Source organism: Octopus bimaculoides, chromosome 14 (genome assembly GCF_046866305.1).
Source record: "Octopus bimaculoides isolate indiv1 chromosome 14, ASM4686630v1, whole genome shotgun sequence".
Taxonomy (NCBI): Eukaryota; Metazoa; Mollusca; class Cephalopoda; order Octopoda; family Octopodidae; genus Octopus; species Octopus bimaculoides.
Window position 1 is genome coordinate 11,000,169 of NC_142941.1, and position 16,968 is coordinate 11,017,136.

The 16,968-nt window shown below is 38.1% G+C and overlaps 1 protein-coding gene across 1 annotated transcript in view; it reads left to right on the forward strand.

Annotated features, from left to right (window-relative positions):
• The window catches only part of LOC106882857 (uncharacterized), a 60,734-nt gene extending 47,619 nt beyond the window's left edge, over window positions 1–13,115 (forward strand). Inside the window, exons 2-3 of the mRNA XM_089362295.1 lie at window positions 10,348–10,535; window positions 12,476–13,115. Of these exons, the coding sequence (XP_089218421.1) occupies window positions 10,348–10,535; window positions 12,476–12,682 (395 nt within the window). The 3' untranslated portion in view covers window positions 12,683–13,115. The remainder of the gene's footprint in view (window positions 1–10,347; window positions 10,536–12,475) is intronic.
• Window positions 13,116–16,968: the final 3,853 nt, after the last annotated feature.

A 16,968-nucleotide genomic window follows, 5' to 3' on the forward strand; every position in this document is an offset into this window, starting at 1 on the left:
ATTCCTCCAAAACAAATGGGACGCCATCTCTAATGCAGCATGATCTCGAACGGGCTGATGCACTGACTTGACCAGCAATGTCTGGTATGTTTCAGCTCGACCTTCCAGCCCCACAGCAGTGCCTAGTTCAATGCAATGTCATCATTCTCGACTAGCAGTTGGATAGCTGGATCAGTTGGATCGCGACTCTTTGCGCATCAGTGTTTTCCTGAAGCTTGGGCTCCGAATTTGTGAGTCTCGCAAACGCCGCTGCGGATCTACTGTGGGTTCTTTCGGCCTCCACCCATTGTCATGCCATTATAGACTTGGTTGTCTTCCACACCATCCTGTTCTCAATGAGATCATAAAGCATGGCCTAGATGCTGCAGGCTTCCCTACCTAGCCCGAGCTAGAAGGGCTGAACAGAGGGTATGACAATTTTCTCAAAAGACCAGACGTATGACAATTTTCCTGTTTCGCGGTGGTAGGCCCCTCATCTGAGATGTTACATGTTGTGACACCTCCAGTAGCAATATGGCGTGTTCAGCTATCAGCCCAGGTTCCCTACTCGTCAGGTTGAGAAGGGCAAACTGTCAAAGCATCGGCCGCTCTCAGACAAATGTGTGATGAAGCCTGTGACAGTGGGGACATCCGGCATTCTCAGCCCCCCGGATTACGTCATCCCTGCTCATTGCTATCGAGGCAGAGATAGCCACCCACAAGTGCGGGTCCCACGTGTCAGCGTGGCTGTTCCAGCGCATCTCCCTCGCCATCATCGGAGACAATGACCAAGCCCTTTAGCATTATGTCGTGCTTGAGAAGAAAACCCATCAAGCCGATCAAAATCGTAGTCGTGGCAGATACCGGTGTCATGCAAATTGGCACCCGTGCCGGTGGCACGTAAAAGCATCCTGATATCACACAAATAGCATCCTTGCCAGTGGCACGTAAAAGCACCTATTACGCTCTCAGAGAGGCTGGCGTTAGGAAGGGCAACCCATGATGATGATGATGGTGTGTGTGTATATATATATATATATATATATATATATATATATATATATACACACACACATATAGATAGATATATACATATATATATATATATATATATATATATATATATATATATATATATATATATATATATATATATATATACATACATATATATATATATATATAGATACATTTATATATATATATATATATATATATATGTATGTATGTATGTATATATATATACATATATATATATATATATATATATATATATATATACACAAAAAAAAAACAAAAAAACTAGAGGATGCATACATACATACTTACATATATACATACAGACAGACATACAGGCGCAGGCGTGGCTGTGTGGTAAGAAGCTTGTTTCCCAACCACATGGTTCTGAGTTCAGTCCCACTGCGTGGTACCTTGGTCAGGTGTCTTCTACTATAGCATCGGGCCGACCAAAACCTTGTAAGTGGATTTGGTAGACGGAAACTGAAATAAGTCCGTCGTGTATATATATATATATATATGTGTGTGTGTGTGTGTGTGTGTGTGTGTATTTTTTGTGTCTGTGTTTGTCCCACCACCACCACCACCATCGCTTGACAACTGATGTTGGTGTGTTTACGTACCCTTAACTTAGCGATTCGGTAAAATAGAACCGATAGAATAAGTACTAGGCTTACAAAGAATAAGTCCCGGGGTCGATTTGTTCGACTAAAGACGGTGCTCCAGCATGGCCGCAGTCAAATGACTGAAACAAATAAAAGAATAAACGAATAAAAGAATAAAAGAATACATGCATAAAGGTTAACCACCATCTTTCCAACAGCAACCTTGGGTATCTTCTTGGATTCCATACAGCTAACATTCGTGGACATGCTTACAAAATTTTTAAAAAACACAACACAGAATCTACGACTTTCGGAAACATTATTTACATTATTTACATTTGGCGGATATTTGTCCTCATCTTGTTTGTTGTTAACACAACGTTTCGGCCGATATACCGTCCAGGCTTCATCAGGTGTCTTGGGGAAATTTCGAACCTGGGTCCTCATTCCTAAGCTATTTTTCGATGTTATTATTGTTATTATTATTATTATTATTATTATTATTATTATTATTATTATTATTATTATTATTATTATTCAGGTCACTGTCTGGAATCGACCTCAGAATCTTGGGGTTAGTAGCCCTCGCTCTTAACCACTACGCCATATACCCGTGGTAATAGAACGCAGGCTTCCCCAAGATTCCGAGTTCGATTCCGGGCAGTGACCTGAATAATAATAATAATAATAATAATAATAATAATAATAATAATAATAATAATAATAATAATAATAATAATAATAAAAATATTCAGACAAATACATAACAAAAACATCAGGACTTACAAATATATATAACATACAGAAAATTTCACTACTGGGCACTGCACACATTCTACGCAAAACACTTTCAATACAGTAAACATAAGAGCACCACAGCAAACCACAGCACATACCCAAGGCACACAGAGCTGCGCTCGGTAGTGAAGTGAAAGCACGTTATAAAAATAAAACTACTGAACAACAATAATAATAATAATAATAATAATAATAATAATAATAATAATAATAATAATAATCTAAAAACAGAAACAATTCCTATCATAGTAGGTGCCTTAGGTATAATAAAAATATTCAGACAAATACATAACAAAAACACCAGGACTTACAAATATATATAACATACAGAAAATTGCACTACTGGGCACTGCACACATCCTACGCAAAACACTTTCAATACAGTAAACATAAGAGCATCACAGCAAACCACAGCACATACCCAAGGCACACAGAGCTGCGCTCGGTAGTGAAGTGAAAGCACGTTATAAAAATAAAACTACTGAACAATAGTAATAATAATAATAATAATAATAATAATAATAATAATAATAATAATAATAATAATAATAATAATAATAATAATAATAACAACAACAACGTCGAAAAGTACCTTAGGAATGAGAACCCAGGTTTGAAATTTCCCCAAGACACCTGATGAAGGCTTTCGAGGGTATATCAGCCGAAACGTTGTGTTAACAACAAACAAGATGAGGACAAATGTCTGTCAAATATAAATAATGTAAATAATGTACATAATTCCTCATCTCTTAAATATAGAACTGTATTTCGGAAACATTTTTCACGCTCAGAATTGCTGAAGCATGGACTAAATTGCCTGTTTCCGTTGTACCTGTATTTCAAAGGGCCAGCCGTGTCACACTCTGAGTCACGCTGAATTTCTCCGAGAACTACGTTAAGGGTACACGTGTCTGTGGAGTGCTCAGCCACTTGCATGTTAATTTCACGAGCAAGCTGTTCCGTAGTAATTATATACAGTACATGTATGCATCCATAGATACAGACGATGGACAGATAGACAGCGAGACAGACGGACGGATGGACAGACAGCCTGGTAGATAAGTAGACAGACAGACAAATACATAGATACATATAAACAGACAGTCGGAGAGAAAGACGGACAGACAGACAGATAGATGGATATTTTTCACTTATAATGAAGCCTATATCAGGCTCTACATTAATTCTACCAGAAATTTCCATAGGTGACGTAAATATTTTGTACCATAAAGAAACGAGAAACAAACGCGATCTTTGCTCTTAATAATAAACAAATTTACACGTCACGATAACTTGACGTTGCGTGTGTGCACTGATAAAGAGCAACGCGATATGAGTCTAAGGGAGACTACTCTCATTTCTTAGAAAAGATAAGCAATTCATATTAATACACGGTTGTCTCCCTTACAATCATGAGGCATTTGTTTTGTTTTTTAGCATCTGTTGCAAGACTTTTTCTCCATGTTATAAGTGATAGTATATTGACTAGCCAAATGTGACCTGCTGGCAGAAACGTTGGTACGTCGGATAAAATGTTAAGTGACATTACATCTGGTTCTCTATGTTCTGAGCTCAAATCACACCGAGGTCGATTACGCATTTCGGGGTCGATAAAATGTGGTACCATTCACATACTGAGGTATTTTTCCATTTTTTTTTTGTAATCCATTTGGCCCCTTCCCCTCAAAATTGATGACTTTGTACGATAATTAGAAAGAAGTCTCTTATGTTTTACTTGTTCCAGTCATTGGACAGCGGTCAGACTGCAGCACAGCTTTGAAGGGTAGTAGTCGAACAAATCGAACCTGGTACTTTTTTGAAGTTTGGTTCTTATTCAATCGGTCACTTTCCCCGAACTGCTAAGTTACGGGGACGGAAACAAAAATCTACACCGGTTGTCAAGCGGTGGAGAACAGATACAAAAATAAACACACAGAAACACACACACACACACACAAACAGATAAACAAACAAATACATACATACAACAGGCTTCCATGCAGTTTCCGTCTATCAAATCCATCACAAGGCTTTGGTCGATCCGGGGCTATAGTAAAAGACGCTTGTTCAATGTACCACGCAATGGGACTGAACCCGAAACCATGTGGTTGGGAAGCAAAATTCTTACCACACAGCCATGGTTGTGTATGTCTCTGTAAGAAAAACAATGTTAACTCGACGAACAAGATTTAAATTGTGATTCATGTAAGAACGGGCAACCCTCCACATATTGTTTCTCCTTAACTGTCAGAAAAACGAATATTCTTCAATGAAATGTTCTACAAATACCGTGCAGATGGTGTAGATTCCGAATATAATCGTCTATTTATCTAATATCAAGGCCTCATTCTTTTGTTTTTTACTTTTCATCATCATTATTATTATTATTATTATTATTATTATTATTATTATTATTATTATTATTATTATTATTATTATTATTATTATTATTATATACATACTCTGTGTGTGTATGTGTGTGTGTGTGTGTGTGTGTGTGTGTGTGTGTGTGTGTGTGTGTGTGTGTGTGTGTGTGTGTGTGTGTGTGTGTGTGTGCGTGTGTGTGTGTTAGGAAGTTTATATATGCCGACCTTCTTAACAGATACCGTTATGTAAATTCAAAACTCAGAGAGGTCGACCTTGTCTTTAATCCGGAGGAGGTCGCTGACATTCTCCCTAATTTTGGTATAGGACCAACAGTTTTGAAGGGAAGGCGATTGCATCAACTCCAGTACTTGGCTGGTACCTTATTTTATTGACCTCCGAAAGGATAAACAGAAAAGGTGTCCCCAGTGTTAGTTGAACGCAAAACAATGAGTCAGACGAAATGCCGCTAGGGTTTTTGTGCAAGATTCTTATTAATCTACAAGCTCTCTTCATAAATAACTCTTTCTGCTGTTGTTGCAAGGCCTCAAAGTTTAGGAGAGGAGGCCAGCCAATTGCACCGACACCAGTTTCCAACAGGTACTTATTTTATCGACCCCGGAAGAATAAAAGGCAAGGTCGATCTCAACGCAGTTTGAACTCAGAACGACGAAATGCCACCAAACATTTTGTTTGGAGCAGTAACGATTCAACCGGCTCGCTGCGATGGAGTTGCTGAAGTAAATACCAATTATACCAGTCATATACTGAGATCTATGTTTGAAATCATTATCATTTTTATCATTAAGGCGGCGAGCTGGCAGAATCGTTTGCAGACCGGGCAAAATGCTTAGCGGCATTTCGTCCGTCTTTACGTTCTGGGTTCAAATTTCGCCGAGGTCGACTTTGTCTTTCATGCTTTTGGGGTCGATAATTTAAGTACCAGTTGTGTTCTGGGATCGATTTAATCGGCCGACCCCCTCTTTTCATCCTTTCAGGGTCGATAAACAAAGTATCAGTTGAGTACTGGGCTCGATATAATCGACTTAACCCTTCCCCAAAATTTCAGGCCTTGTGCTTATAGTAGAAAAGGATTTTTTTTTAAGGCAGCGAGCTGACAGAAAGGGTAGCACACCGGGCGAAATGCTTAGCGGTATTTCATCTGCCACTGCGTTCTGAGTTCAAATTCCGCCGAGGTCGACTTTGCCGTTCATCCTTTCGGGGTCGATAAATTAAGTACCAGTTACGTACTGGGGTCGATATAATCGACTTAATCCGTTTGTCTGTCCTTGTTTGTCCCCTCTGTGTGCAGCCCCTTGTGGGCAGTAAAGAAATAGGTATTTCATCTGTCTTTACGTTGTGAGTTCAAATTCCGCCGCGGTCGACTTTGTCTTCCATACTTTCAGGTTCGATAAATTAAGTACCAGTTGCGTTCTGGGCTCGATCTAATCTATTGACCCCTTCCCCCAAAATTTCGGACCTTGTGCCTAGAATAGAAAAGAATATCTAATTATAAAACTATAATAGGATCTTTTCAATATGTTGGAGTGGCCTAAGATTAAAATAGGAATTAAATGGGATCCATAGGCAAAAAATGGTTGCGAACCGCTGAGACCCCCCCCTCTCCCCTTCGGTCATGACTCACCATGGGATTGCACCTAGAAAGTTACCCTCCTAGGCACAAATCCAGGCAAGGTTGTTTTATGGAAGACCAACAGTCGCCCATGTATACCGGCGTCCCCTCTCCACGCCACCAGTGTTATCCAAGGGAAAGGCAAAGGGGCCGATACAGCTTGGCACTTGTGACGTCACAACTCATTTCTACAGATGAGTGAAACTGGAGCAATGTGAAATAAAGTGCCTTGCTCAAGAACATAACACGCAGTCCGGTCCGGAATTCGAACTCACAACTTGACGGTCGTAAGTTCGGCGCTCTAACCACTGTGTATATATATATATATATATATATATATATATATATGTGTGTGTGTGTGTGTGTGTGTGTGTGTGTGTGTGTGTGTGTGTGTGTGTGTGTGTGTGTGTGTGTGTGTGTGTGTGTGTGTGTGTGTGTGTGTGTGTGTGTGTGTGTGTATATATATACACACACACTCACCAGGTTATTAGTCTCGGTATGCCTAAGTGACATATATACACACATTCACACACAAGCAGAGATTATACATACAATATACACAATAGGTCTGGGTATGAACGTGTGTGTTTGTGTGTATGTGTGTGGAAGAGAGAAAGCAAAGTATCAGCAGAGAGAGAGCGGGGAGATGAATAATAAAGCGTGGTGGTGGAAGAAGCATTACTGCTCTGTCTAACATAAGGATTGTTAGTTCGTCTATTTTGCATGTCAGTAGGTCAAAAGTTTTATATACAGGATGGCCCAAAAGTAGGTTTACAGTTATTACGTAGGCACTTTAAATGTGTAGTAAAACATTTTATTACATTTAAAATTCTATCTTAAGGGAGCTCGACAAAATTAACTAAATTAACTAATAAAATAATGGTTTCGTATTTTTTTTTTATAATTAAGGTCTAAATTGTTAATATATGAATGCGAAAGAGGTAGTTGAATAATTGTGAACCTATTCTTGGGCCCCACTGTACATAGATATGCAGGAAGTAAATAGACACCTTTAATTTTCAAAATCTTTTATTTAATATGCAAAGCGAACAATTGAAATGTAATCGATAGGTAGGACTACATACTTTAGTATTTAGTTGATATTCCCTCTGCAGTTTTTAATTCAGAAACTCTTTTTGGCATTGAACAATCGAAACAATTCATCTTTAGATTTACGTTTCTATCGAGTTTTTCGTATAGCTCTATCTGGCATTCTCCAAAGATTTTCAATTGGGTTCATATCAGGAGATTGGCTCGGCCAAAGAAGCTTTTTGATCCCATTTTCAGTCAGCCATTGTTGATTCTTTTTCGCTGTGTGGCATGGAGTCACATCTTCCATGAATAAAAACTCATTTTTCGTTGTTATCGTGTGAATACATCGGAAGTAGTCCTTGCTTAAGTATTTTGATGTATTTTTCAGAGTTTATGGTTCCAACACGTTCGATTAGCTCAGAACGACCATTGCTGGTGACAGCTCCCCATACCATTACAGAGATACCACATGTTTCACAGTTGGTTGGAGTCATTTCAAATCAAATTCTTGATTGAGAAGCCTCCAGACCCAAACACGTCCACTGTCTGAAAATAATGCAAATCTGGATTCATCTGAGAAAATCATTCTATCCCAAAATGAACTGGATTTTTCTGACATCTCCTTAGCCCATTTCTTTCTTTTCATGATATTAATTGGTTGAAGGAGAGGTTTTCTTCTAGCTGCTCGTCCATAATACCCAAGCTTATGCAGATATGTCACACACATTCTTGGACTAACTTCTAGCTGTTTTGCAATGTCAAACGTTTTCGAACGGGGTTCGTTTCCACAATTCTCTTGAAACAGCAATGCTTCCTTTCCAAGGGTCCAGGTCGGCCGGGACGAGAATCTGTTGATTCTTTTCCTTGGCTTTTGGATTGCACTATAATTCTATTAACAGTAGCAAGAGGAATTTGAAGGTTTTCGGCAATTTTTCACTGGCTAAGACCAGCCTCAGATTACCCAACAATACGACCTCTTTGAAAATCTGACAGTTCTGCTGAATTTTTAGTGCGTGGCATGGTTCCTCTTTGCAAATGTTTAATATAATGGCACCTGGAATGAAAAAGAATAACTACATTGTAAATTCTACACAGCTGAAAACATATTAAGACGCTTAGTTCAAAAATTTTGAAAATTAAAGGTGTCTATTTACCTCCTGCATGTCTGTGTATTACACGGTTATTGTTTGTTATATACCGACCGCTTAAGCATTGATAGGCTAAACGAGGTTACAGGCCATTGTGACAATACAACAGCGTGAGTCACAAACATTAGTTACATGTTTTGAAGAACACACAGAAATGCTCCGTGCACACGCACTCAAACACACACACACACACACACACACACACATACACACACACAAAAAACATTCACATACACAGATAAACACATATGCGCTCCCCCTCACACACATGTACACACACATGCCCTCATATATTTAACATTACACAATTTCGTGTTAAACAAGAAAGTAAATGTGTGTGTGTGTGTGTGTGTGTGTGTGTGTGTGTGTGTGTGTGTGTGTGCCTGTGTGTTTGTACATGTATGTGAATATGTTCATCATTCTATATTTCTGTCCGTCTGTCTGTGTCTTTAGCTATCTATCTATCTGCCTGTCTGTGTACATGTGAGTATTTATGTATGTATACATATATATGCACACATATATATACATATGCATACATATTACATACATATATATATATATATATATATATATATATATATATATATATATATATATATATATATATGTGTGTGTATATATATATATATATATATATATATGTGTGTGTGTGTGTGTGTGTGTGTGTGTGTGTATGCATGCATATATATATATATATATATATATATATATATATATATATATATATATATATATATGTATATATATATATGTATATATATATATATATATATATATATATATATATATATATATATATATATATATATATATATATGCGAGTAAAAATAAATACAAAAAAGGTGGTTTTTTTGTATGATTGTGTATAGAGGAATATATTATTTTGTTTAAAAGAGTTCCAACACTGTCTGTTTTTTTATGTTTTATTTATATTCCTGCAGAACCAATGTGGGGTATAGAATATGGAATATACAATATATAATATAATATACAATATATAATATGAAATAAAATAAAATAAAATAAAAATGGATGGCACCATGAAAGAAAGTATTGAATGTAGATGAAATATTGAGTGTTCAATATAAAGGATCAAATATATAAATATAAATATATAAAGGCGACTCGAGTTTCAGGGCTATTTCCCTTCGTCATGGTCGGTATATATATATATATATATATATATATATATATATATATATATATATATATATATATATATATATATATATACATATATATATATAAACTTAAGAATATGACTTTTCATCTTCGCATTTTCCCGTGTAATTATATATTTCCCTGACAGAAGGCGTTCTTGTCCCAGGTCTAGTTCGTTTTGAACTGTTAGCGATGTTTTGATAATTCAGGGGGTTTTTCTAGGTAAGGATGTTGGCCCAGCGCAGACTCATTTTTACTACTGGAGAGAGGTGGTCCATATAAGTTTGACTTCTATCCTTTGACCTATTCAACATGGAAGGCAATATCAGGAGCTCGTGTGCCGATGAGGCATAGCTCTCAGAGTCACTGGGCTACATGAGTCACAACGCTGCAACAAAAACTGAATGAAATATATTCTATTTAATGATACTCTCCATATTGCTATATACTTATCAATCCATTTTATACTTCTTTTCCGAATTGAGAATGATCAGCCGCTATATGCAAACTATACCACGCCATATCGACGACGCCATTTTCTAACAATTGCAATCTAAATAACTCTAAAGAAATAAATGAATAAATAAACACCTTCTCTTCCTTGCAGACGCCAATGGTGTAATACGAGAACTCGTCTTCCCTAAAGCACTCGACCTGGACCGGCCTAAAAGATCTCGAACTACTTTTTCTAAAGAACAGCTGTATTTCCTGGAAGAAGAGTTCCAACGAAAACAATATATGGTTGGCAAAGAGAGATCTCAACTTGCGAAACGTCTTTGTCTGACAGAAACACAAGTAAGCTATTATACTTCTAAATCTACGTATACACTGATGATGTCTATTGTGACAGAAACATGTGACCATAGCTGTTCGCTTGTTTTTTGACAATTGACTGGCTTTTCCTTAATGGCATGCATTGTTTTTGTTTTTGCTTTTTTTTTTTTTTTTTTAGAATTTTTGGCTCTTGATAATATTTTCCTTTCATATTAGAAGCAGGTAAAAATTTACTACTAAACGATTCGAATACTTTTTTTTTGGAAGCGAACATAATTTTAATAAATTAAGAATTTATTTTGTATGTTATTTAAAATATAACTTTATTTGACTTTGTTATTTAAATACGCACCAGTAGCCATTCTAAGATATAACGCACAACTCATTTTCGTTTCATATATGTATGCATGTACGTATGTATGTATGTATGTATGTATGTATGTATGTATGTATGTATGTATGTACGTATGTATGTGAGTCTATTTATGTGTGTGTATGTATGCATGTATGTGTGTGTATGTACGTATGTATGTACGCATGTATGTGTATTTATGCATGCGTGTGTGTGTATGTGTGTGTGTATGTATGTATGTATGTATGTATGTATGCATGTACGTATGTATGTGAGTCTATTTATGTGTGTGTATGTATGTGTGTATCAGTGTATGTATGTATGCGCGCGTGTGTGTGTATGTATGTGTGTGTATGTATGCATGTATGTGTGTATGTACGTATGTACGCATGTATGTGTATGTATGCATGCGTGTGTGTGTATGTGTGTGTGTATGTATGTGTGTATGTATGTATGTATGTATGTATGTATGCATGTACGTATGTATGTGAGTCTATTTATGTGTGTGTATGTATGTGTGTATCAGTGTATGTATGTATGCGCGCCTGTGTGTGTATGTATGTGTGTGTATGTATGCATGTATGTGCGTGTATGTATGTATGTATGTACGCATGTATGTATATGTATGCATGCGTGTGTGTGTATGTATGTATGTATGTATGCATGTACGTATGTATGTGAGTTTATTTATGTGTGTGTATGTATGTGTGTATCAGTGTATGTATGTATGCGCGCGTGTGTGTGTATGTATGTGTGTGTATGTATGCATGTATGTGTGTGTATGTACGTATGTATGTACGCATGTATGTGTATGCATGCGTGTGTGTGTATGTGTGTGTGTGTGTGTGTGTGTGTGTATGTATGTATGTATGTATGTATGTATGAAGGCGGCGAGCTGGCAGAAACGTTAGCACGCCGGGCGAAATGCTTAGCAATATTTCGTCTGTCTTTACGTTCTGAGTTCAAATTCCGCCGAGGTCGACTTTGCCTTTCAGCCTTTCGGGGTCAATTAAATAAGTACCAGTTACGCACTGGGGTCAATATAATCGACTTATTCAGTTTGTCTGTCCTTGTTTGTCCCCTCTATGTTTAGCCCCTTGTGGGCAATAAAGAAATAAGAAGCTTGCTTTCCAACCATATGGTCTCTGGTGCAGTTCCACTAGGGTGACACCTTCAGCATCGGGCCCAACAAAGCCTTGTCAACGGAAACTGAAAGAATCCCATCGTATATATATATATATATATATATATATATATATACATATATATATGCGTATATGTACACATTAATATGGAGCAGTGACATTGAGTGCTCAACACTGCACTGGAGGATAAATATCCTTTATTTGTGTGTTAACAAGAATACTAATGGCTTCATCTGAATAGAGTCTTTACAATTGACCTGCCAGGTCACTGACTTAATCGCACAGCAATTTGCTATCAGACAAAGTTACTTGCTAGTCAAGTCACCGATTCAGATATTTCTTTTTTGTGTTTTTTAAACTTGTTTCTTATTTCTTTCATATTTTTTCTTTGGTTTAGTATTTTTTTTTTTTAATTTAGTTATGAGTATCAACTTAAAGAAAAAAAATTATATTTTTAATTACAGGTGAAAGTATGGTTTCAAAACCGAAGGACCAAATCTAAGCGTGACAAATGCCGAGAAACTATGGATATGGCGAAAGATTTGTTTCCCGCTGATAATTTATTAAAATATTTACAACCGTCAAGTCAACCGCCATGCAACTGCTATGGTTTGCTATCCTATCAGCAATACACTCCGTTTTACTCCATTTCAAGCATGACTCAGCTTTAAGTCAGGTCAAATATTAAGTACGATGTAATATCGTTTGGTAATGGTGGCAGCAGAGTTGCAAGTATTTGTGAGGAAACGGGATTTTATCGGTTTCATTACAAATCCAGCGTTAGAGTCTTTATGTGGTGACCGATATCTTGTTAGGAATGACAGTCAAATCTCCCTCAAATCACATCTTCCTCTCTTAGAAAAAAGATACATTTGATTGATAATGTAATCCTGGATTTCCTACACATAGGAAAAAGACAGATAAGACGAGATGGTCACGGTTGAAATACATTTGATCGCAGGTCCACTCACTCAATCGGGGTTGACCTGGGTCTAAACGTTAACTTGACTGTATAAAAGTTTTCAGTGGTTTTATGAAATGGTTGAACCATTTTAAAATATCGAAATAGCTCATTTATAATGAAATAAAGTTTACATAAATAAATTGTTTTCGTTTTCTTTTCTTTTGTTGGTAACTTAAAACGTAAAAACGGACGAAATACCGCTAAGCATTTTCCCCGGCGTACTTAACGATTCTGCTAGCTCCCCGCCGTACATTCCGTTTATATATTGATCTTACAAAGTGTGCATTAGATAGTCATTTTCTTTGCCTACCTCGCCCCAGCTGACCAAGTCGACCCAAGAAAATAGGTGGCCATTCTGTTTCCTAAAATATGTGCAGTAAAGTCGCCATTCACTTTTATCTGAATGTCCGATTGTACTGCGTAGACTGCTATTGTTTTCTAGTTTTGTTATCCATCATTGGAAGCAGGTATGTGTGCGTGTGTGCGCGCGCGCGCGCATTTGTGTATGTACACACAAATGTTTGTTCGCTTGTATGTATGTGCTTATGTATGTACATATGTATATATCTATGTATGCATGTATGTGTGAAGATATGCATAAATTTATGCATTCATGCAAGAACGTTCATCCATGCGTTTATATATGTATGTATATATGTATATATTCATATATATATATATATATATATATATATATATATATATATATATGGGAGAATGTACGAAAAAACAACAACAGACGAGGACAGGTGGTGTAAATAACAAAATGATATATTAGTATCACGCTCGAGAATACGGAAAGTCTTTGATTTTCGAGCTACGCTCTTCAACAGAAAGAATACGGAGACAAGGAGAAAAACACGGAGAAAAAAATTTGAATAGTATTCAGTCAACGGTCAATCATAATAATGGCTGACCGGAAGTTAGAAATTCTTTTTTCAGGAGAGCTAAGAAAAGGGGGAGATAACAAACGGTGATCGAAGAACGAGGGGCTGTGTGTGTGGGAGATAGAATGCTGGTGATCTTGACGTATGTAGTGTGAAAATGGGGAAGGGAGAAAGGAGTTGGTCAGTTGTAGTGTGTGCGTGGTGTGATGCGAGGGTATTGGTGTGATGTGATGTGAGGGTGTTGGGAGGTGGGGAAGGCATGGGTGGAGGGTGGGGTAGAGGTTGGGGTATGTGGGTAGGGTGGGTGGTGGGTGTAAGGAATTGGATGGGGTGGAGTGGGAAGGTAGAGTAGGAGTGTGTTGGGGTGTGGTGGGATGAGCTTATGAGGGGGTGTTGAAGATGAAGGGGGAAGGGGAAGGTGGATGCAAGAGAGGGGGAAGGTGGGTATGGGAGGGGAGAGAAAGAGAGGAAGAGAGGAGAGAGGGTGTGTATAAGAGAGGGAAGGTGGACGTGAGAGAGGGGGAAGGTGGGTATGGGGGGAGAAAGAGAGGAAGAGAAAGAGAGTGAGAGAGAAGAGAGTGAGAGAGAGGGAAAGAGAGAAGAGAGTGAGAGAGGGGGGAGTACGAGAGAAGAGAGTGAGAGAGAGTAAGAGAGAGGAGAGAAAGAGTAGCGGTGAAGAGAAGTGGGAGTGAAGAGAAGTTGGAGTGAAGAGAAGTAGGGGTGAAGAGAAGTAGGAAGAGAAGTGGAAAGAGAAGTACGAATGAAGAGGAGTAGGAAGAGAAGTAGGAGTGAAGAGACGTACAAAGAAGTAGGAGTCGGAGCAGGAGGGGAGGGGGAGAGATGGATGGTAGGAGGGAGGGTGGGGGAGAGAGGCAGGAGGAGGGGGTTAGATGAAGAGGGGAGGGGAGTTGAGCCCATGTGGCGCAAAGGAGCGAAGAGAGAAGATTAATCCCTGTTCACAGCGCAAACGGGAGTCCGGATGGCCCCTGTGCATGGACAATCCAAACATGGACAGGTGTTGCTGCAAGGAGTGGCCGGCAGAACGGAAGTGGCGTGACACCGGGGTGTCATTGCCAATGTTGATGTCTCGGAGGTGTTCCTCGAATCGGTCGGCCAGGCGGCGCCCCGTTTGTCCGATGTACAGAGAATGGCAGAGAGAGCAGGAGATGCAATAGATGATGTTGGTAGAAGTGCAGGTGAAGGAGTCGGTGATGCGATAGACCCTATCTAAATCATTTTTATTCATTTTCCTCGTTTTCAGCCTTGTACTAACGGAGTGTAATTTGAAGTGGGTTTTTTAGAGTCATCTGACGCCTATCTCTAGCACGTAGGTGCTGTTTCTCTTAATTATAATTATACCTATATAAATATACATATATATACGTACAATGTGTTTATATATATATATATATATATATATATATATATATATATATATATATATACATATATATATATATATATATATATATATATATATATATATATATATATATATATATATATATATATATATATATATACATATATATATATATATATATATATATATATATATATATATATATATATATATATATATATATATATATATACTGTATGCATATTTATTTATTTATGTGTTTCAGCCAAGTGGCTGCGGTCATGCTGGTGCACCACTCTTTTACTCTTTTACTTGTTTCAGTCATTTGACTGTGGCCATGCTGGAGCACTGCCTTTTAGTCGAGCTAATCGACCCCAGGACTTATTCTTTGGAAGCCTAGTACTTATTCTATCGATCTCTTAAGCCGAACTGCTAAGTTACAGGGACGTAAACACACCACCAGCGGTTGTCAAGAGATGTTGGAGGGACAAACACAGGCACACAAACACACACACACACACACACACACATATATATATATATATATATATACATACATACGACGTGCTTCTTTCAGTTTCTTTCTACCAAATCCACTCACAAGGCTTTGGTCGGCCCGAAGCTATAGTGGAAGACACTTGCCCAAGGTGCCACGCAGTGGGACTGAACCCGGAACCATGTGGTTGGTAAACAAGCTACTTACCACACAGCCACTCCTGCATACAAAAGTATACAAAAGTTTAAAGAAAAAAGGCTGAGCAGGATGATAGAGATGTAGCCCTCCTGATACAAACAGTAATAACAACTATTATACGTAAATCAAGGCCTGATGTGCTTGTAGAGAAAGCTTCAAGCAATCTGCTCTCTGGAAAACAAAGGAAGGGTCTGTATATTACGATTGCTGTTGTCGGTAGATAAGAATTTCCTACCCACTACCGTACCACTCACACTCATTAATGTCCTGTCTACTGTACCGTCACACAATTGGATTCATTCTCGCTGCACTGTAACTAGGTCAAGTAGATAGGCTAAACATTGCTTTCTGAGAAAATATGAAGTGGAAGCGTAATGGCCCAGTGGTTATGGCAGCGGACTCGTGGTCGTAGGATCGCGGTTTCGATTCCCAGATCGGGTGTTGTGAGTGTTTATTGAGCGAAAACACCTAAAACTCCACGAGGCTCTGGCAGCGGGGTTGGTGGCGAACCCTGCTGTACTCTTTCACGACACTTTCCTTTCTCTTACTCTTTCTTCCTGTTTCTGTTGTACCTGTAATTCAAAGGGCCAGGTCGTGAGTTTCTCACTAAAAGCAACATGGCATCGCTTCCCCCCCCCCCCACCATTCACCAGATATAGCAGCTGCGTCTCTTCCCCAAGATGAAAATGCAGCTAAAAGGTCGCTGTTTTAACACCGTTGTCGAGATCCAGGGCAAATTGCAGAAGCTCCTCGACTGGCTTACGGAAAACAATTTCCAGGCCGGATTCCAAATGTGGCAGGAACTCTTGAGACCGTTTTATTGTTGCACAAGGTGACTATTTCGAAGGAGTTACTGTTAAAACTTAGATAAATAAGTTATTTTAAACATAACTAGTTCGGGAAACTTTTGATAACACCTCGTAAACCATACAGATCAGGAAGTATGAGAGGTGACTATATATTTATTTAGCTATGGTACAACCTTAGGATTACGGCCGTTTCGCAACCTTCCCCATGTAATAATAATATCAACGTGGAAAAAATTATAT